This window comes from Petaurus breviceps, unplaced genomic scaffold (genome assembly GCF_028583685.1).
Source record: "Petaurus breviceps papuanus isolate PSGF00001 unplaced genomic scaffold, PetGlider_PUasm1.0 91133, whole genome shotgun sequence".
Taxonomy (NCBI): domain Eukaryota; kingdom Metazoa; phylum Chordata; class Mammalia; order Diprotodontia; family Petauridae; genus Petaurus; species Petaurus breviceps.
In genome coordinates, this window is record NW_027187419.1 from 71,009,417 (window position 1) to 71,032,982 (window position 23,566).

Genomic DNA, 23,566 nt, shown 5'->3' on the forward strand with positions numbered 1-23,566 from the left:
GTTCTGCTAACTGGCCATGAAATCTTCAGTAAATTCTTTCACCTCTCAACCTCTCTTCCCAATCACAAAGTGTGAATCAGTCAGGACACACATTCTCTTCTACATTTTTTCTCATTTTCTCCCATGAATTCAGTTATAATCTCTGTGTGTGTGTGTATTTATTTATGCATACATAAAAATATATATGTGTGTGTGTATATCTACCTATCTCTATCTCTATATATGAATGTATGTCCTTTTCTCTCTTAAATTTCAGTCTTGAATTGCCATATACTTGTTGCACATCATAACCTTGATGTACATGGGATTTTAAAGTCTGTATGGTAAAAATGAATCTCAATCGCTCCAAAATGCAGTTTTGTAAACTTTCCCATTTTTATGGTGGTCCTACCATCCTAATAGACCCTATGTTCACAACCTTGGAGTAATCCTTGACTATTTCCTCACCTTCAACTTCCATATACAGTAAATTTTCAAGTCTTATTGATTCTATCTTCAGAATATCTCTTATATTGTCTTTTTTTTTTTTTTTTTTTTTGCTTTTTGCAGGGGGCAGGGCAATTGGGGTTAAGTGACTTGCCCAAGTTCACATGACTAGTAAGTGTTAAGTGTCTGACTCCAGGGCCTTTATTCACTATGCCACCTAGCCTCCCCTTACATTGTCTTTTTACCTCTACCCTTGTTCACCCACTCTTCAACTCTCACATGGATCATTATAATGGCATCTTAATTGGCCTCCCTGTCTCTAATCTTTCTTTTCTAATATATCTATCCTGTAGCTTGATAATTGATTTTCCTGAAACACATCTGACTATGTCACCCCCTATTGAAAAATTTTCAGTGGCTTCCCTTTTTTTGCCTCTAGGATTTGCTACCTTCTCATCTTGACCATTTAAAGCCCTCTTCAACCTAATCTGACTCCCACCTATTTTTCAAGTTTTACTTGATATTTTTTTCCTTTATCTGTATTACAGTAAAACCACTTTGCTAGCTGTTTCCTTTTGGACATTCTGTCTGATTGTATACATTTTCACAAGTGGAATCATGTCTGAATGCCCTCTCTCCTCACATATACCTTCTAGAATCTTTAGTTTTCTTCCAGAAACAATTCAGGTGACATCTCTATGTGAGACCCTTTGTTATTCCATCCCCCAAACCCAATTACTAGCATTTTTCTTCTTGAAATTACGTTGTATAAATACTAGATATACTTCTGAAGATGGTTTATTACGCCAGAAAACAATAAGCTTTTTGGTGGCAGGGACTGTTTCATTTCTTACTTTGTACCCCCAGAACCTTACACAGTGCTTTGCATACAATAAGTACTTAATATTTGCTGAATTAAATAGTACAGTATATATAAGAAGGGGTTTGTGTCTTCCTGTTTCTTTTCCCCAGAGGAAAAACATTTTAAAAATACCCTGAGGTTAACCCCTGCTTATTAGAAATGCCTCTTACTGAGGTTTAGCCTTTTAGAATCACCTAGACTTTACATTATAGTTAGAAGCAAAAATAGTTTACTTATATGATATCAAGAAATTTTATTATTCTTAAGAATTTACCAGTATTTGGTCAGAACACCTCATATCTATAGACTTTGCTAGGGTGGAATCTTTTGATCTCAGATTTTTTCCTTGCCTAGCCCAGGGAAACAAGTCAGTCACTCAGTCAATAAGCACATTTATATGCTTACTGTGTGCCAGGCATTGTGCTGAATGCTGAGGATAGAAAGAAAAGAAAAAAATAAGTCATTTTCCATAAGTAACCCATGTTCTACTAGAGCTAGAAGCCACTTGCAAATTTCCACTGCATCTGTCTTAAGGATCTGGAAGCCACTGCTGGGCAACATCAGAACTTTGTTTACTCTAAAATACTACAGTCAGTTTCCCAGTGGAGCTCAGAGTCTGGAAAAGTATGTACAGCTTTGAATAATGTAATTAGAGAATAGTGAAGATTACCTGGGTTGAATCACCACAGGTATGTCAGATATACAATATTAAACCTCAGTAGAAAGAAGCAATCTCAGAACCTCCAGATCTTAACAGAACAAAGCATAGCACACCAGTTTTGTTTCTCCTGGTTCCTCTTATATCCTCTTCCCATGTTAATTTCATAGCTTTGTTGCATCAACAAGATTCTCCAGTCCGAGTCCACAGTAGAGTTGTGTCCTGTGTTGGTGTATACCTCTTATAAATAATAAAACGTCATTAATTCACATTAATTGATATTAAGATTAATTCTAATTCCTGAAAAATCTAACAGAATAAAGGCAAAATCATTTTATAGAAAAGGTTTTGTATAAGCTTTTTTTTAGGTATCAGGCTAACAATAGTTAAATAATTGTTTTCTCTGTTTCCTGTGTGTAATACTTGCAAATTTTTACTGCATCTGTCTTAAGGATCTGGAAGCTACTGCTTATGTAATACTATTTAGTAAAGTAAAATTTTTTAAAAATACTGTAGATTAATCATATTAAAGTTGGGAAAATGTGAGTATTGTTCCTTTGTGTCTCTCAGAGCACTTAGTAGGATACGTTACATATACTAAAGACTTAATAAATGATTGTTGTACTGATTCAGAAACAAGGCTATTTATGCTGTAGTTGAACTCTTTAAAGTTGGTGCCACTCAATAGCATTACCCTCACAACCAAAATAAAGTTTGCACAAATATCTCAGAACTTGGAGGAAGAGATGGATTCGTTTCTACCTCTATTTTCTTCATTTGTATTTAGTGTAACTTTTTATTTCTTAAAAAGAGATATTGGAGGGATTCTATATGCAGTATCAGATTTTGTGACTAGTTAAGAATGAATTTGATTAACCCTTGCTGCTTCTTTGGACTTTTATCCAGGCACTCAGAATTACTACTGAGTTGGCTATGGTATCTCCTTTCTTCCATGTAAATTCACAATCCCTATAATTATGTGTGAAGTTTCGCCTCTCCCATATCATTAGAAAGTAGGGTACCATCCAATTATTCCTCCCATGGCTCCCCCTAACTTTCAATGGGAAGGAGTTTTCTGAACTATCCTAGGGGGAAAGAGACCTACCAATTGAAAGGACTTGAGTTGTTTTCCCAGTTTGTATAGAGCCCACTGATTGACCAGGAACCTTGTAGCCCTGTGTAACTCCTTTCATAGAGTGGAACAAGGAAGGATCTGAGAGGGTCACATTGTTATCAGATAAGGCTTCCTGGAGGTCAGAACCAAGAAGTAGCTTTACTGGAAAGACTTCTCCCTTCCTGGAGTAGCATTGATTTGTTGAGGACATTGCTTTTGAGAGATGGCATACCCAGCAATGAGAGTCAGGTGACATGAGCATGACAGAGCATGGTAATAAAATTATTATTTCAGGAGATCATTCCAGTTTTTAGCTATGCTGCCTGCCTGAGGATAGTATAAGAGATGGAAAACCAAGCAGTGGGTTTAATCTCTGACGTTCTGGATGGTCTAGATGGAACTGTTACTGTATGGCCTGCTTAAAATCTTTCAGTGCTGCATCTTGTTCTGGGTTCCCTTTGAAAGAGTTAGACTTGCAAATGACTTGGTGAATGAGGGCCATAAGGATACATAAATGGGGAATATGTATTCCCAAGAACCAGTGACATTGAGTAAGTCTCTCTGCTTCCTTTTTAGATTATGGAAGAGCTAGTTTTAGTGTTTTATTCCAAACTATGTCCAAGACCTTCTGGATATTTGCTACTCACTGCTTTCCTCAGAATTTAGCTGAGTGGGCAGAACTTTCTTCGGGTCAGTTTCCGAATGCTATAGGCCATTGTCTGATATGGGATCTCAGTTAATTCCAACCTTATCTGGAAACATTTATGTCATTAATATAGTAGTATACCTCAATGTCCTGAGGAGGGGAAGCCTCTTCTAGGCCTCTGTCCACTAGACTGGTAATTTGAGGTATTTAGGTAGTTCTGGGGGAGTATGATGAAGGTATACTGGACTTCCCAAGTTTCCCCAAGTGAAAGCAAACTGCTCCTGACTAGTGTCAGCCATTAAAAAAAGGGGGGGGGGGGTGGTAAAAAAAAAAAAAGCATTGGAAATGTAACCTTTATGACTCATCCACACCCTGGATTACCTGGTCTGCCACAATGATAGAGTTGCCATAGAATGGACTGTACAGTAAAATAGGGGTACCAAAAATGTGGAATACTTCACATGTCACACTTTTTTATATGTTGAGTATTCTTATGGAACTTCTTATTTCTATATGTCTCTTTAAAAATATTTAATTATATATACTGGCTCTCTAGAAAGAGTTGGAAATGTAGGTGATAGATATAAAAACTAATACAGCAATAAAGTTTGTGTTAGAAACTAATTCCTGGAGCATTATAGCCATTAATTAACGTTAAAAATACTTAAATAGTAGTTTAGACTTTTGGTGACATTTTTCTTTTAAAATTTTAATTTGTGTACATGAACTTTTTATATGATGAATGTTTCAGACAGTTAAACATTTGTTTGTAGATGCCTTCTTCCATGGTTTTATGGTCAGAGAATCATTTGTGTTGTGGTTCTGTTTCTTCTGTAGGAGAAAAGTTGAAATTATGCACACCCACAGTCTTTTTACTCTTCTTGGAGAGAGATTGATGCTGCATACAAATACTGTGACTGTTACTACATACAACACACTTTATGAGGTAAAAGAAAAATAATAGATAAAAGCATATTAATAATCTTTATGATTTTATCTCAACACATTTATAAATGCCTTTAAGTTTGTTTTGTATAATTTCATGTTGTTATAGGATTCAGCAACGAATTAATTGACCATTTATTAAGCATAAGCTATATGCATTTCATTGTACTATGTATGTGCTGGGGAATATATCCAGGGGTAGGGAACCTGTGGCCTTGAGGCCACACGTGGTCCTCTAGGTCCTCAAGTGCAGATCTTTGACTGAATCCAAACTTCACAGAACAAATAACCTTTTGGGGGGGGTGTTGCATTCAGTCAAAAGGCAGCACTTGAGGACTTAGAGAGCCACATGTGATCTGGAGGTCACAGGTTTTCTGGCCCTGTATAGATTGTATTTTCCTTAAATTTAAGGAAATTTAAAGTCTCATGGGAGAAAGACACAGAGATAACTGTGATTCAGAGGAAAAGTGAAGCCAACGTGCTGTGACAAGTTTGAAGACAGGAAGATCTTTTTCAGAGGGAATTTGGGATAGTTCCGTGGAAGCGCTGGCATGTGAACAATCCTTGAATGAAACAAGACGCATAATAGATGAAGACAAGGAGAAGCCATTTCTAGTAGCTTATTTAAAGCCACATAGGCAGGAAAGGGCAAGATGAAAATAGTCTCAATTGTTTAGAATATATAGACAAATGGACTTGGAATGAAGTAAGTATAGAAGTGTAGTTGGGAATGAATTTGGGGAGGATTTCAGTGTTAGAATCAGGATTTTATTCAGTTAGATAGTGAGATACTGCCAAAGGTTTTTGAATAGAGAAATGGCTTGTCCAAAGTGATACATTAAGAAGTGTTGTGAAGGGTGGTTTGTGGATGAGATAGAGTATTTTATTTGTCTAAGTTACAGATAGAACCTTAAAAAACTTAGTTGCAAGGGAAATTGAGAGGAAGAGACAGAATCAGTAGATATTGCAGATGTAGAATCATAAGGACCTGTCAGTTGATTAGTTGTATAAGGAATAATGGATAGGTAGGAATAGGTGATCCCAAGCTTATGAGACTGGGTGACTAGGAGAATGGCATTGCCATCAATAGCAGTGTGTTAGCAGATAGGGCACAGTTTGAGAGGAAGAGATAGATTTGGTTTGGGACATGTAGAGTCTGAAATATATCCAGGTGGAAATATGATAGAGGCAGTTGAAAATATAGATTTCAAACTCTAGAGAAAGATTGGGAGTGAATATGAAGAATAGAGTGTCAGATGCATTATTGAACCTTTGAGTCTGCATTTGATCATCAAGGAAGGGAGCATAATGAGAAAATAAATAAAGGCCAATTATTGAACTTTGGGTGATACCCATTTTAAAGGGACATGAACAATATGAGGAGATAGCAGTGGAACAAAGGAAGAGTGATCAGGGAGGTAGGGTAAAAACCGAGAGAGGAAGAGAATTGTCAGACTGAAGACAATGAACAGAATGGATAATATGTCAGATGCTACATAGACATCAAAGAATAGAGTTAGAAAAAACTGTTCATTTGATTTAAGAATAAGTAGGCCATTAGTGACTATGGGGAGAGCTTTTCCAGTAGAATGCTAAAGACAGAAGTTTGGCTGCAAGAGATTGAGAAATGAATAATTAGTGAAGTGACATAGCGAGTCTGTTTCTAGACATTTGGCAATAAAGGGAAAGAAAGAGATAGCCTTATAATTTGAATGGATAACAAGTTCAAGGGAAGGTTTTTGTTTAATAGTGAAAGAAACCTGAGCATGTTTGTGAATTTAGTGGGAACTGTTGTTCAGTTTTCTGACTATTCATGACTCCTTTTGGGGTTTTCTTAGAAGGATACTGGAATGGTTTGTCTTTTCCTTCTCCAGTGGATTAAGGTAGAGGTTAAGTGACTTGCCCAGCATCATACAGTTAGTAAGTGTCTGAGGCTACATTTGAACTCAGGTCTCCCAGACTCCAAGCCCAGTGCTCTGAGCCACCTAGCTGTGTCTTCAAAATTATTAACCCACAATATATTTTACCATTTCTGGAAAGAGGAAAGTGAAGTAGATGGGATGCCACTGGTATCTCTCCTCTGCAGTAGGATTAGTAGAATAGTGGTTTTTAAATCAGTTTTGTGATTTTTTTTTTAATCACCATAACATCCTTTTCTCCTTTCCAGACTGGTAGTTTTTTTTTCCTTCCCCTTTTAAATTTATTTATTTTTAGTTTACAACATTCAGTTCCACAAGCTTTTGAATTCAAAATTTTTTCTCTGTTCCTCTCCTCCACCCCCTACCCTCCACCTCCCTCGATGGCATGTAATCCAATATAGGTTCCATATTTACCTTCTACTATGCCTTCACATTAAACAGTCAAATTGGAAAGAAGAATTGTAACCAATGGAATGAACCATAAAAAGGAAGAAACAAATCAAAACAAAACAGAAAAGAGAGAGAGCAAGTAGTTTGCTTCAATCTGCATTCAGACTCTGTAATTCTTTTTCTGGATGTGGATAGCTTTCCATCATGAGTCTTTTGGAGTTGTCTTGTAACGTTTCATTGCTGAGAAGAGCCAAGTCTTATCAAAGTTCAGACTAGTAGTTTTTAACATTCACGCACATGTGCGTGCACACATAAAACACCCAAAAAAAGGGAAAACAAAAGAGGAAAAAATAGATATAACCAATTACTACAGCAAATATGTGCAATGTGCAGTGTTTAATACCTGTGGGCCTCTTACCTCCACAAAGGGATGGTTTAGAACTGTCTTCCTATATCTTTTCTTTTGAGCTATGCTTGTTCTTTTAATTTTGTTTTTATCTTTCTTTCCATTTTCATTCTAGTAATTGTGGGTTTGTTTTTTTCTTGGTTATTTTGTCAGGTTCTATGAAGTATCCCTGTGATAATTTGATTGTTGTATAGTATTAAAAGGGTAAATCAGCTTTGGTAGTATTGGTTTTTTTTATTTTATTGGCATGGCCCAGCCATCAAGACTAAATATTCCTCCAGCTATTTAAGGTATACTTTATTTCCTGATGAAGCACTTTGTAATTGAATATGAAAGAGTCTTGTATGTAGCAAAGCAGATTTAACCCAGCATGTAATTCTCACTTGAACTACATTATCATCGCCCTGGGTCAGCCACCATTGTAGTGGCAATGTTTCCATACCCCTCACATTTTAATCTTCTTGCTCATACTTCCTTTTTTTCTGATTATTTTGATTTTACCTCCTCCTTCCTGCATTTACTTTTCCCAAAGTATCAGGGTCATTGATAATTGGGATAGGCTTGCCCCTATGCTAAGTCTAGTAATAAAACTGTCTTCCAGTTGATGACTTTTTGTTTCCCATTGCTTTGTGCCAAGATCTTTTGATATAGCTCAGAAAGTAGACTATGCTTACCAGTAATATTGATAAAATATTTTGTTAGCTTCTTATGTAACTACTAGCTTCTTAGCGCAAAAGGCAGAATATCAAACCACAGTAAATATAAATAAGATCATAGTATTCCATGCAACTAAACTGCCAATTTATTTAAACAAAATTTTTATTGCCAGAAAAAAAGTTTGAATGAATGGAAGAGAGGCCATTGCCATTGATTTTGGTAGTGTCATACAGAATTTTAACCCATATATTTACCATAATAAATTGCCATATTAAAGAGTAATGAAGTAGCCCCCTGACTCAATCCCCTGCCAATCAGTTTATGCCTAATCTCTTTGTCAGAGAGAGAGATTATATCTAAGGGCAATACTGATTAAAAATACAAAGTGATTTGTTAAATTTAATGGAGAATGATAGTGTAAGAGTAAATATGCTGCTAGCCAGTCAACTTAGTGAATGCCAAATGAAAACTAGCCTTTATTAAACTTCTGCCCATTTCAGGCTCTGTGTTAAAGCACTGGGGATACAGAAAAAGACAAAAAGATAAAAAAAAAAAAACCGACAAATAAGCAAAAAACAAACTAACCAGCCCTTCCTTTCAAGAAGCTTAATGGGGGAGATAAAATGCAAAAAACTATATACAGACAAGATACATATATAGAGGATAACTTGAGTAGTCTCAGAGAGAAGACACTGGGGTTAAGGAGGATTGGAAAATGCTTCATGCGGAAAGTGAGACTTAAGCTGACACTTGAAAGCTGCCAAGAGAAACTAGGAAGTAGATAATAGACAGGAAAGTGTTTTAGACCTAGGGAAAGTTAGTGAAAAGGCTTGGAGTTGGAGATAGAATGTTTACGAAAGAGCAAGTAGGCCAATGTCAATAGATCTCAGAATATACAGAGTGGAGTAAGGAGTAAAAAGACTGGAAAGGTAGGAAGGAACCAAGTTACCAGGGGCTTTAAAGGTGAAATAATAATTAATTTGATTCTGGAGTTAACAGGAAGCCTGGAGATTTTTTTGCAAAAGGCAGTGATATGGTTAAATATTTGTTTTAGAGAGATCAGTTTTACTGCTGGGTGTAGGATATGCTGTAAGTAAGGGGAAATTTGTGACAGAGGGACCAAACAGTAGAGGTATTTCCATAAATAATTCGTGCTGTGATGGGATTTGTGACAATGTGGTGACAGTGTTAGAGGGGACATTAAGAGCAATGTTTGGAAGGTAGAAATGATAGGACTTGACGAATGAATATGTTGTTTTTAGAGAAAGGTTTTGAGCCTGTGCGACTAGAAAATGGTGCTATTCTCTATAGTACTAGAGAAGTTAAGAAGTGGGGATGGTTTTGAGGTAAAGATAAGGAGTTCAATTTTGGACATCTTGTGTTTAATAGGTATACAAGACATCCAATTAAAGATGTCTGTTAGGCTGTTGGAGATGCCTAACTATGGAAGGGAGAAAAAATTTTAAATGAGTGTTCACATGAATACCAACTAATGAAAATCAATCTCAAAGAACTGAAATATTTAATTAGAAAGAGATTAAAACTCCAGGGCTTAAACAGCGCAGGCATCTTACCATCTCCACTGCCACTGCCCCACTTTTCCCTACTGGATCTAATTATTTTCCAGACCAAGGTTCGTAAATTAATCCACTCAGTTTTTGGACCAATACTGGAGTAGAAGGAACTGGCATCTTGTTCTCTACTTTCCTGCTTTTACAAATGAGTTGTCTCTCTCCCTAGATACTTTATCTCACCCCTTCCACTGCAGCACACACTCATGAGCATGCATGCGCATACACACACACACACACACACACACATTTTACCTTTTGTTGAGTGTGCTATAAATCATCATTATTATATTTGATATAATACAATAATAAGCTACTAGAATATGTTGCCTATTGCCTATATAAAACACGCTAATTCCTGAACTACCTTCTCAAGTGCATGGTATATGTAGGAGACTGTAAGTAAACTCCTTGAGAAGAGAGGTTGTCTCACTTTTGTATTTTGAGTCCCACTACTACCCCTATTAGACATTTAATACTTGTTTATGAATTGCTTGATTTGATTAAAAAAAAACAACAGAATAAGTATAGAAAAGTCCTGCATAATTTTTTTTTTTAATTTTTCACCATCAAAGATAGTAAAGCTGCATACATTTGACCTTTTAACATCACAGTCCTGGATATGCTTCTAGCAAAAATGGAAGTGGAACTAGAGAAAACATGTGTGAAAAGCAACTTAATAAACCAAGTCCATATTGGAGGTGACATATTAATGAGGATGTTGAGGGATTGGTTGATCAGTGTATCTAAAGGAGAGCATTATATAAAGTTGTAGAAAAATTTTTGTGTATTATTACTACCAGAAATGGTGACCAAGAGAACATAACTACTGACACTTGTGTTTATTTTCATGTGCACACACACATGTTTATGGAGAGTAATCAACATGTTCATGGAGGACCTCCTTAACAAGGCATTAGAAGGATCAGGTGGACTTTTGCAAATGGTGTTTTACATCACACCACTTTACCATCATAGTCTCCAGAATAAAGCATAATAATGCTTTTGCTTAGATTTTTTTATTTCTTTAAAAAAAATCTTACCTGACATTTCCCCTTTATTTCTTCCAACCCAATGGAACATTGCCTTATTTTTAAAAAAATACACAGTTAAGTAAAACAAATCAACATCTTGACCTTGTCAGACAATAAATGACTTAGTACCCCTCTTGTTTCTCTGACCAGAAGAGGGAAGCATTCTTTACCTTTAGTACTTTGATGTCACAGCTGGTCTTGGAATTGATCTATTTGGTTGTCTTGCAGTGTTTTTCTTTACATTATTGTCATCATTGTTTAGTTTTTGCTTACTTTACTCTCCAAAAAAATTTTCCAAGCTACTCTGAATTCTAAATATTCTTTATTTTTTATAATGTACTAATATATCATATTTATAATAAAAATTTAAGCCATTTCCCAATTTATTAGCATGCAGTTTATTTCTAGTTCTTTGTTACCACAAAAAGTACCGTCACAATCGATCTTTATCTCTGTGTTGTTTGACCTCCATTGGGTATATAAGGTATCTTAAAAATCTTACTGTAGCTTTAAGAGCATCTTTTCACATGACTCTAGATAGCTTTAATTTGTTCCTGTGAAAACTGCCTGTTGATATAGGATGTCCTTTTTTTTACTTCCACCAGGTATTGCTTGGCTAGCAATATATAGAAAGGCTGATACTTTTGTGGTATTATTTTATAATGTTCTGTGTTACTGAAGTTATGAATTACATAGTTTGTTTTTTAATTGAATCTTTGGGATTCTCTCAGCAAATCATCATATCCTCTAAAGATAGTTAAATAGCTAGATAGCTAGATAGTAGGTTAAAACTGTACTAAGTCTTTTAGGATGCCTTTATTACTAGTAGTACTATTACCTGGACCATGGATATATATAGAGTAATGACTTTTTAAGTATAATTCCAAATTACTTTTTAGAAAGATCAGACAATTAAGAATTGTACCAGTGGAGTGTATTTAGTGTGCTGCTTTATACAGACACTTGGACATTTACCATTTTCATCTTTGATTATCTTTGCTAATTCAGTGAGTATGAGGTGGAACTTAAGACTCTTAGTTTTTTAAAGTTTGCCTTTCTCTTAATTTGAAGCCTTCTCTCACGGTTCCTTATACTTTCAGTTCTTTTTAGAAAACTTGTTTAAGTTCTTTGACAGTTTATTGAGAAATAGCTCTTGTTCTTATTAATATAATTTTTGTATTTTGTTGTTGTTAAGTTGTTTTTCACTTGAGTCTGACTCTGTGATCCCTTTAGGGTTTTCCTGGCAAAGATGCCAACACTCCTTCTCTAGCTCCATAATACTAAGTTCCACTTTGTTATTTTTCTTGAGATTTTTCAACTTTGTTCAGCCAGCTGAATTTAATTATTGTCCATTCCTATGGTTCTTCTGTACCATGGTATTTTGATTAATGGCATAAAATCTATAAATTAATAGAGGTTATAGCATCTCTATTAGATTGTTATGGCTCAATCATGTACCATTAATGTGTCTTTTATTATTATTATTTTTTGCCTTTTGGAGGGCAATTGCGGTTAAGTAACTTGCCCGAGGTTACATGGCTAGTTTTTTTTTGTGTGGGTATTAAGTGTCTGAGGCCAGGACTGAACGTGGGTCCTCCTGACTCCGGGGCTGGCGCTTTACTCACTGCACCACTTAGACACCCCATCTTTTATTATTTTAGTCTTTATTTCCGTCAGGAATGTTTGGGAGTTGTACAAGTCCCAGTTATGCCTTGGTAGGCTAGCTCAAAGATATTTTTATACCTTTTGTAGCTATTTTGAGTAGGATTTCCTTTTTTAAATTGTTTATTTATTTTTAGTTTTCAAAATTCACTTCCATAAGTTTTTAATTTTCTTCTCCCTCTGCAACTCCCTCCCCAAGATTGTATGCAATATGATATAGGCTCTGTGTATACATTCCTATTAAACATTCCTATTTTCATATTAGTCATGTTGTATAGAAGAATTATAATGAATGGGAGCAACCATGAGAAAGAAAACAAACCCCCCCCCCCAAAAAAAAAAGAAAATAGCCTGCTTCTCCCTGCATTCAGATTCCGTAGTTCTTTCTCTGGATGTAGATGGCATTTTCCATCATGAGTCAATTGGGATTATTCTAGGTTCTTGCATTGCATTTAGCTGAGAAAGGCTAAATCTATCAAAATTAGTCATTTCACACTGTGACTGTTACATTATATAATGCCCTCCTGGTTCTGTTCACTTCACTCAGCATTAGTTCATATAAGTGTTTCCAGGTTTTTCTGAAGTCTTGCCTCTTCATAATTTCTTATAGCACAGTAGTATTCCATTATATTCATATACCACAACTTGTTTAGCCGTTCTCTAATTGATGGGCATCTCCTCAATGTCGAGGTCTTGGCCACCACAAAAAGAGCTGCTATAAATATTTTTGTACATGTAGGACATTTTTTATGATCTTTTTGGGATACAGCCCTAGAAGTGGTATTGCTGGGTCAAAGGGTATGCACATTTTTATAGACCTTTGAGAATAATTCCAAATTGCTCTTCACAATGGTTGGATCAGCTCACAGCTCCATCAACAATGAATTAGTTTTCCAACTTTCCCACGTCTTCTCCAACATTTATCATTTTCCTGTTTTATCATGTTAACCAATGTGATAGATGTGATGTGGTACCTGAGAGTTTAGATCTGCATCTCTCTAATCAGTAGTGATTTAGAGCATTTTTTCATGTGACTATAGACATCTTTAATTTCTTTCTCTGAAAACTGTCTGCCTGTTCATATAGGATGTCCTTTATTACTTCTATCAGGTATTGTTTTGCTATTAATATATAGAAAGGCTGATGCTTTTGTGGCATTATTTTATATCCTGCTATGTTATTGAAGCTATGAATTATATACCTTTTTTATTGAGTCTTTGGGATTCTCAGAGTAAATTATCATATTCTCTTCAGATAGTTAATTTTGCATTTTCTTTTCCTCTATTTCTCTTAATTCCTTCCTTCCATCCTTTCCTCCCTCCCTTACTTCTTGCCTTTTTGCTATAGCTAGGTTTTTTAGAATTATGCCAGATGATAAGTGAGAATAGATATGCGTATTTTTGACCTCTTGCTTTGCTTATCAAAATGACATCTTGTATTGCTCTTAGAAGTACTATTAATTCTTAGTGTTAGATAAACTACTATTTATCATATTTAAGAAAAGGTCCATTTATTCATATGTTCCTATTTTTTTCATGACTGAGTTGTATAGAGGGAGAGATTTCCTGCATCTTTTATTTTTAAATTTATTTTGATATTAATGTGAACTACATTCTTTATATTTTAGATTTTGACTGAGCAAGTGTGCACTCAGGTTGTACATAAGCCACATCCAGAGCCAGATTCTACAGTGAAAATTCAGAATCCAAGTAAGTAAATCTTAATATCTTTTTATAATCTGATTAATTTGGATTTTTTGGACCAGAAGTGTTTTTCTTTAATTATCAAAATCTTATTTTTGGAAAATGATCTCATGATCATTTTGACTTATTCTCATAGTCCTAGCTACAGAGGTAGTGGTTGATAAATAATTATTGAAGTAGATTTTATATAATTTTAATTTAATTTAATTTTTTTGCTCATTTGCAGTGATTCTTAAAGTTGTGGCAACTTTGTTAAAAAACTCTACACCAAGTGCAGAACTAATGGAAGTCCGCCGTTTATTTTTATCTGACATGATAAAACTTTTCAGCAATAGCCGTGAAAACAGAAGGTATATTCTTTGAGTATTTTGGTTTTTTTTCCTCCCAACTTTGAATCTTAGTTTTTCTCCTACTTTATGTTAATAGGATATTTGAAATCATTAGAGTATCTGTATCATATCTGATTATGTGTTTGTGCCAAATTTGTTGCCTTATATAATTAGAGAAAATTTTTTTCAGTTTGTACACACACAATACACATACACACATGCATATGTACATATTTCTACATATACACACATTGTAAGCATATATGTATCTCATTTATACATGTGAAAATTACACTAATAGGCTATCAATGGCACTTAGACTTGTTTTTCCAGTTTGGTAATGAATGGGTTTGCATTCTTCCCAGTTTTTCTTTGATGACAGAGTTTGTATATCAACTAAATTGTTAGCAGAGTGTATTTTGTGACCTTGGAACAGAGAGATATTATTGGGTATATAGGGATCAAAGCCAGCTTATTATTCACTCAAAACAGTAAGAATAAATTCTTTCAGAATACGAGTCTCTTTTGCCACTCTCTTTAATTTTTTTTCTTTAAGGAGTGCCATGTTTTGTGAAAGCATAGGATATCCCAGAACAGAAAACTGTTTTGTCTTGCTTGCCTGTACATCCTTTCTACTCTAGAATTATATGGGGTATTTAAATTTTTAACATTATTATTGTTAACATTTTGATTGTATGTAATGGGAGAAATAATTGGTGTCCCTCCTGTAGCAGCAAGCACCCTAGCATACCCAGGATGGCTGCTAGCACAGGCTCTTTGATCTGCTTTTCTAAAGGAAAGCAAGTCAAAAAGGGTTAACAATCTTACTTTAATCAAACATGTATCTTTTACTTAGTTCGGGGTGGGGGGGGGAGTCAACACTGAACTTCAGAGAATACAAACAGTAGTTTGTACAATAGAAGCAGAGAAAAAATAGAGGCAGAGAAAATAACACAATTCAGTAGACCAACAGACTGTCTGACTATTGCATACATACAGTTAGTCACCAGAGAGAGAGGCACCAAAATCTGGGTTTTCAAAACCGGGGTCTTAATGGCTGCCCAGAGTCTTCTCTAGCCAAATCATGCAACTCTTTCCAAAGTGAGCCCCAAAGCAAAACTTTGTTTCAGAGGTATATATAGCCTTCTCCAGGATTAGAGAACATCACAACCCTACTGACCCACTTGACTACAAAGTAACAAAAGTTGTGCCTTCCTCAAAAACAAGCTTCCCTCCATGGACTCCATGAACCACATTCAGGCTATTATTAGGGGGCAGAGTATATTTTCAAATCGGGAAAGATCCTCATTCATTTAGGCCTATTAAGAAACAGGGAAGATCTTCAAATTCCTATTAACATTACACCTCCAAGTTTCCATTCTCTTATTTACTATAAGTTATTAATATTGCTAGTTGTTTTACCCATATTTTCTTTGCTTTTGCAAATTTCTTTTCATTCCCCCTTTTAAAAACCATAGTTAATATTTGGCATGGTTTACATAGGTGAGATCTTATTTTCCAAAAGTAGAAGGATAATTTTGTTTCATTCGAAATGTGTCAATTTGGAATTTTATTTAGATTTTTAAAAGAAATATTTTTCTTTTCTAGATGTTTACTTCAGTGTTCAGTGTGGCAAGACTGGATGTTTTCTCTTGGCTATATTAATCCAAAAAATTCTGAAGAACAGAAGATTACAGAAATGGTGTACAATATTTTTCGGATCCTTTTGTATCATGCAATAAAGTATGAATGGGGTGGCTGGAGAGTCTGGGTGGATACACTCTCAATAGCCCATTCAAAGGTACCAACCTAATTTGAAAACTTTATTTGGAATCATATTGGATCTCAGGCCCTTTAAAAAATAGTTTAGTGCCATCTTGTGGATAGCACAAATTATGGCCAATTTAGTTAAAATGTTTGTGGATATGTGTTTTTTAAAACTAGAATAATTTTATTTTGAAGCTTAGAGATATAATCTAACCCTTTCATTTTATCTGGTTGCACACATGGGCATGTCTGTGTGTATGTGTACCGATATTATTTATATATAGCACAGTATTATAAATCTAATTTAAAGCAATAAAGGGCCTTTGAGGTCATTAGTCCAAATCCCCACATTTTACAGATGAGGAAACTGAAGCTTAGTACAAGTAATAACTTTTACAAGTTTACATATTATAAATTACTGAATGAAGATTTTAAATCCAGGTTCTCTGACACCAAATACACAGTTTGTTCTACTATATCACAATATTGTGAGTTTTTTTTCTGATAGATTTCAGTTATGAATTCTAGCGCTTTTTTTATTGCACCATATTTCCTTTCATTTAAAAAAGAAAGCTAAAACCACAGGTTCCAAGTTACTACAATTTGTGAAAATAACATTACATTATATTTTAGATAACCATTTAAATTTCACAGGATGTTTCTATAAACATTTTATCATTTGGTCCTGTCTTCATATTCTCTTCTTCTTTTTGAGTTTTTAAATTTGATGATGTACTGTTAATTTTACTAGATTTTTACATAGTCATGATTAGTATCTATTGGTCTGATTCAACTTTCTTCATTTTTCATCAGTTCTTATAAATATTTCTATATTTCTTTGTATTACTCACATTTCGTCATTTCTCATGAGCCAATAATTCCATTTCATAGATAGAAATTTGGTTATCAATTCCTCACTTATCTGTTAGTAGTTTCAAGTTTTTTTGCTATTATGGATAAAGTTTCTATTAACATTTTATCAAGATTGTTCTTTTTTCTTCCTTTTAATAATAACCTTAGCATATAGGCATCATAAGAGATCATTAGATCAAATGTTATAAATTGTCTTGTGTCTCTTAACTTTTATTTCCATATGGCTTCCCAAAATGACTATATCATTTCTAAGTTTCTTTAGAGCTATTCAAATTTTGATAGTTTTTGAAATTAGCAGTTGAGTTGGCAATTTTAAACTTATTAGACTCTGAAAATTTAAAAATAAGGCCATTCATTTTGTTGTATAATGGATATAATACAAAATTGGGAGTCAGAAGATCTGTTCTAGCTAGCCTTGGCTCTGCCACAAAATGTATGTGAACCCGAACAAATCAAAATTCATCTTTTAAATGAATTGCTATTTGAGTTGCTTTCTACAAAGGTGCTTTGACCATTAAAATTCTCCAATTCTTTCTTCTCAATATTAATTTATCATTAAATGGGAGTAAGGTTTAGTGATTTTTAATACTATACAGTTTTCTATTTGATAATGAGCTATTTTTAGAAAGGTACTTGCATTTTATCCATACTCATAACTTCATTTTATTATTAGACATGATAGCACATGGTGACCAAAAAAAGGAAGTTAAGTTGTCTGGTCACATGACTTTGTCCTGAGCGTACCATACATTCAGCTTCAGAGTGAACACAAAATAGACAGTTTTGCGCTTTTAAGTAATTTATATATGCAGTGATTTTCAAAATGTCTTTTCTCAATTATACATTTTAGATGTAATTAATAAAATTTAATCATATAGTAATTTGCATATTATGCATAAGTATATGTCCATGTCTAGTTTACTAGTATCTGAGTAGGGGGAGGATTGAATATGCGATGTTGAGGAGAACTGAAATATAGTAGACTTTAAGTGAATAGGAAGTGAAAAAGAACCTAAGAATTTAAATCAGGGAACTTGAGTTTGAATCCTCTCCCTTACCACTTACTGTCATTGTGACTGTCTTGAGGCATCATTTTTTAAACCATAGAATGCATTGTGCTAGATGACCCATAAAGTCTCTTCTCCCTTTTAATCCTGTGATTGATTCTAAGACCCTACATCATTCGTTTTTTATTAACACCCTTCCTACCTCCTTTCCTTGGCTTTGCTGTACATTGATTAGTTTAAATTCATTGTGCACTCCTTACTAAGCATTTGAGGAGGGATAGCCTTGTTATTTATCAGTCTAGAATTCTTAGTGTAAAAAATTCCTTTAACTGTTGGAGGAATGGGCTTTTTTATGGTAGAGATGTAGTTCCTGTTTTTGTTTTTCAGTCATTTTCAGTCATGTCTGACTCTTCAAGATCACATTTGGGGTTTTCTTAGCAAAGATACTGGAGTGGTTTGCCACTTCCTTCTCCATTTCATTTTATAGATAAGGAAACGGAGGCAAGCAGGGTTAAGTGACTTGCCCAAGGTCACACAGCTTGTGTCTGAAGTCAGATTTTAACTCAGCAAGATAAGTCTTCCTGACTCCAGACCCAGCACTCTATCCACTGCATCACCTCACTGTCCTTTACAGAAGTCTTAGAGAATTGATTGGGAGCACCAAAAGGTTAAATGACTTCTCTATGATCACAAAGCTAGTTTGTGTCAGAGATGGAATTTGAACCCAAGCCTTTCTGATTTGAAAGCCACCTCTCTAACCACTACGTCATACTTTCTTATTGTAGATTCAAATGTAATAAATTTTAAACCTTTAAAAAAATTTCATTATGAGAATACTTTCACTATCATTACCTTACTGACCTCATCAATCATTTTGCTTCTATTTTGTACGTAAAAAGTATTATATCTTTTAAACATCGCTTATGTGTCTTGTTTTTAAGGTCACCTATGAAGCTCACAAGGAATATCTAGCGAAAATGTATGAAGAGTATCAGAGACAAGAGGAAGAAAACATTAAAAAGGGAAAGAAAGGGAATGTGAGCACTATATCTGGTCTTTCATCTCAGGCAACTGGTGCAAAAGGTGGAATGGAAATCAGGGAAATAGAAGATCTTTCACAGAGTCAAAGCCCAGAAAGTGAAACTGATTACCCTGTCAGCACAGATACCAGAGACTTGCTCATGGCAACAAAGGTATCAGATGATGTTCTGGGAAATTCAGATAGACCAGGAGGTGGTGTACATGTGGAGGTACATGATCTTTTAGTGGATATAAAAGCAGAGAAAGTGGAAGCAACAGAAGTAAAGCTTGATGATATGGATTTGTCACCTGAGACTTTAGTTACTGGAGAAAATGGTGCACTTGTGGAAGTTGAATCTTTGTTGGATAATGTATATAGTGCTGCTGTTGAGAAACTTCAAAACAATGTCCATGGAAGTGTTGGCATCATTAAAAAGAGTGAAGAAAAGGACAATGGCCCATTGATAACTTTGGCTGACGAGAAAGATGAACCTACCAATAATAGTACCTCATTTATTTTTGACAAAATTCCAAGCCAAGAAGAAAAACTTCTGCCTGAACTATCTAGTAATCATATTATTCCAAATGTGCAAGAAACTCAAGTACATCTTAGTGTTAGTGATGATCTTGGACTGCTTGCTCATATGACTAGTAGTGTTGATTTAACTTGTACATCAAGCATAATAGAAGAAAAAGACTTCAAAATTCATACAACTTCAGATAGAATGAGTAGCATTTCTGAAAGGGAATTAGCTTCATCCTCTAAAGCTTTAGAATATGCAGAGATGACTGCGACAACACTTGAAACAGAATCTTCTGGTAATAAAATTGTGCCTAATATTGATGCAGGAAGCATAATTTCAGATACTGAAAGATCTGATGATGGTAAAGAAGCAGGAAAGGAAATCAGGAAGATCCAGACTACTACTACAACTCAAGTAAGTTATAATACACGAGTTATAAAAAGATAAATGAAAAATGTCCCTGAGATACTATTTGCAGTTTCTGTATGATGATATGAAATTACTATTATATTAATTTTTCTTTATGATTTAGTGGTCATATCTGTGTAGAATAAAGTTTGCTCAGTTCTGACTAGATGTATTTCTTGTCCAAAGCTCCATTATTAACACCATAGTCTTTTGACTTACTGAGATTTATTTAATAGCAAGCAATGCTTACTTATTTTTCCACTACAGGAAAAAAATTTATGTGCAGAAACATCACTGCTGGATTGTCCAGTTATTAAGGCAAATAATACAAAGGAAAAAGTGACTTCAGGAAATTTTCTTTTATAGTTGCTGGACCAGAATAGTTAGTAACCAAGAAGTTAACCCAGGGATTGTTAATTATTCATCTTTAAGTTATTAATTTCATTAATTTATCCAAGATTTCAGAAGAATTTGTGTCAGTTAGTAGGATATAGTCAAAGTATTGTCAGCTTGTAGGATCAGAGATTAAGAGCTGAAAAGGACTTAAGGCCATCTAGTCTAACCCCTTTATTCTATAGGAAAGGGAACCAAGTCCCAGAAAGTGACTTGCTTTAAGGACATAGAAGTGGTACACAGGCAGAATAGAGATTTGAACCCTTGTCATTTGACTCCAAATCCAGCACAGAACAGACTAAAAAGGACACCACTTAGATACCATCCTTGTTCTTGTAGCATTTAATTTTAATAGTTAATAAAATATTCATGTAAGTTAACTAGATCTTATGTGCAAAGGTTATAGGAATGGGAGCTGTGTGTTAAGTCTGCAGTGTTCTTTTAATATATTTGAGAATGAAATTGATGTATTATAAAGTTTTTGTACTTGGGTTCAAAGAAATCCCCTCTACAAAAAATAAAAGTTAGGGGAGGATTAGTTATATATTAGTTTGACTAAAAAAAAATCTGATTGTTTTAATATACTACAAACTCATTGTGTGTTAGCAATATAATGTGGTAGTCAAAAAGCTAATGTAATCTTGGCCTATATTAAGAGGACAATTGTTTTAATATATACTACAAACTCATTGTGAGTTAGCAATATAATGTGGTAATCAAAAAGCTAATGTAATCTTGGCCTATATTAAGAGGATAGTAAAGGAGATAATTGTCCCACTGTACAGTCATGTGGGCTAACTACATGTGGAATATAGTGTTCAGTTCTGGGTGCTGCAGTTTAAGGACATTGACAAACAGGAGACTGTGCAGAGGACAACTGGGATCATGAAAGCCTTGAGTTTATATCACATGAAGATAAGTTAAAGAAACTGGGAATAACCTAGAACAGAGAGAACACTGGTGGGCGGGGATAGGGAAGAGAGAGAGGGCATGATAGTTATCTGTATAAATGTATTTAAAGAGGTATTATGTATGAGGGATTAGAATTGTTTTGAGGGCAGAACTAGAAACAATAAATGGGTAGAAATTGTAAAAAGACCATTTAAGTTTAATGTTAGGAAGAATTTCCTTAACAATTGTTGTTCAGTCACATCTGACTCTTCGTGACCTTATTTGGGATTTTCTTGGCTAAGATACTGGAGTATTCAGCCATTTCCTTCTCCAGTTCATTTTGCAGATGAGGAAATTGAGGCAAACAGGGTTATGTAATTTGCCCAGGGTCACAGAGCTAGTTAATAAATATCTGACACCTTGTTCAAACTCAGGAAGATGAGTCTTTCTAACTACAGGCCATGTGCTTTTATACACTGCGCCACCTAGCTGCCAACAGTTAGATTTCTCCAGTTTCTTAACAGATTTGTCCAAGAGTGAAATGGAATGAATGCCTTTGGAGGCGATTGGGGGTTCTTCATTTAAGGCCTTCAGGCAGAGGTCGTGTTATATATGTGACAAGTAGGGGATATTTTGAGGTGTTTATTGGACTAGATAACTTATAAAGTTCCTTATAACTCTAAAATTCTGTGATCTTGAGATTCTATGAAAAAAGTAAGGCTTTCTTTATTTACCTCTTTTTTGTAGTCTCCTTGTCAATGTCAATTTTTTTACTTTGATTATAACTCCATAAAGAGAGGTACTCTATGGAAAAGGCACATCTATTCCTACTAGAAACTGTTAAGTATTTATGTGACAGTCAGTTTTATTTGGGGGATATTCTTTAAGAAAAGATTAAAATCAGACAAAATCACTGATCATGGCAGTGTTTGAGTACTTACATTACAGAATATTTTTGTACCTTATTTATGAGAAATGCATTCAATATACAGAATGAAATGTCTTTTGAAGTAGCCTGGCCTATTTCATTTACATTTCTTACACTGAAGGATCAAATGATGCAATCTATAATCTTGTTTTTACTGATTAATAATGTTCTTTCAGCCCATTGTTATAAATGGTAATTCATTAATAATATGTACAGTTTCCTTGACTGTATTATTTAACTTACTCTAAGAATTCTTTGAAGTATAGAGGTAGTTCTGGGTTTTGGAAGGTTATGCTACCAAAAAACAAGCTCTTTGACTAATTCCTGTTGAGATAAAAATATTTAGAGTATAGTACCTTCACAGTCCGCTGTATTCAGAGGTCTAACCTAATTTAATGTGAAAAATTTTATCACTTGAGGTTTGTCCATCAGGCAAATATTTTTTTTTTCTTTTTGATTGTAAAAACTCATGAAAATTGTCTACTAAAGCATTGAATTGAGATTTGTATTAATTATGAGAGGATGGTTGGCAGGGGAGTAAAGGAGAGTAGATAAAATTAGATTTTGTTGAAGTAGGGTAGATTATATATGTGTATAAATATATATGTATATATACACACAGCAGATTTCATGAGGATCCACATTATATAATATACAGATTGTTATGAATAAATATTAGGAATACTCTGTTCTAGTTTATACTTTGGAAGTATCCATAATCATTAGATTCCCTGTCCCACTTTTTTTAAATCTGTAAAATAAAGTGAGAGCTCTCTGCTTAACTTTCAAAGATGCTTATACAGGGATTCCTACAGAAATCATATACAAAAGATTTATTTTATTCACCCTGTTGTACATCTGTACTTGAAGTTATGGCTAATTTGTTCTTAACATTTTTGAAGTCAGATATTATGTGCACTTAAAAAGATATCTTTTGTTTAGGCGGTTCAGGGACGGTCTATCACTCAACAAGACAGAGATCTCAGAGTTGATTTAGGATTTCGAGGAATGCCAATGACTGAGGAACAGCGTCGTCAGTTTAGTCCAGGTCCACGCACAACGATGTTTCGGATTCCTGAGTTTAAATGGTCTCCAATGCACCAGAGGCTTCTCACGGACTTGCTATTTGCTTTAGAAACAGATGTACATGTTTGGAGGAGGTAGAAATATTTCTTTGGAATAAATAAAGCAATATTCATTTTAAAACAAACAATTTTATTAAAACTATAACTTGATAGTATATGGGTAAGATTGAACCACATATTCAAAATTTATTAAGTATTATTAAAATGATGTATCTGTTATGAACATAACTGGTTTATTCCATAGTTTTAGACCCAGGGTTTAGATCAAAATCTGGGACATTAAAAAAGGTCTTGTTTTTTTCTCCTTCCTTCCTTCCTTCCTTCCTTCCTTCCTTCCTTCCTTCCTTC

General features: G+C 34.5%; 1 protein-coding gene across 3 annotated transcripts in view; it reads left to right on the forward strand.

Moving 5' to 3' along the window:
* NBEA (neurobeachin) overlaps nucleotides 1-23,566 on the forward strand; it is an 809,664-nt gene that overhangs the window by 204,256 nt on the left and 581,842 nt on the right. For all 3 annotated transcript variants that reach the window (XM_069079971.1, XM_069079972.1, XM_069079973.1), the window contains exons 18-23: nucleotides 4,544-4,652; nucleotides 13,918-13,999; nucleotides 14,220-14,343; nucleotides 15,931-16,123; nucleotides 18,911-19,927; nucleotides 23,076-23,293. In XM_069079971.1, coding sequence (XP_068936072.1) covers nucleotides 4,544-4,652; nucleotides 13,918-13,999; nucleotides 14,220-14,343; nucleotides 15,931-16,123; nucleotides 18,911-19,927; nucleotides 23,076-23,293 — 1,743 coding nt within the window. The remainder of the gene's footprint in view (nucleotides 1-4,543; nucleotides 4,653-13,917; nucleotides 14,000-14,219; nucleotides 14,344-15,930; nucleotides 16,124-18,910; nucleotides 19,928-23,075; nucleotides 23,294-23,566) is intronic.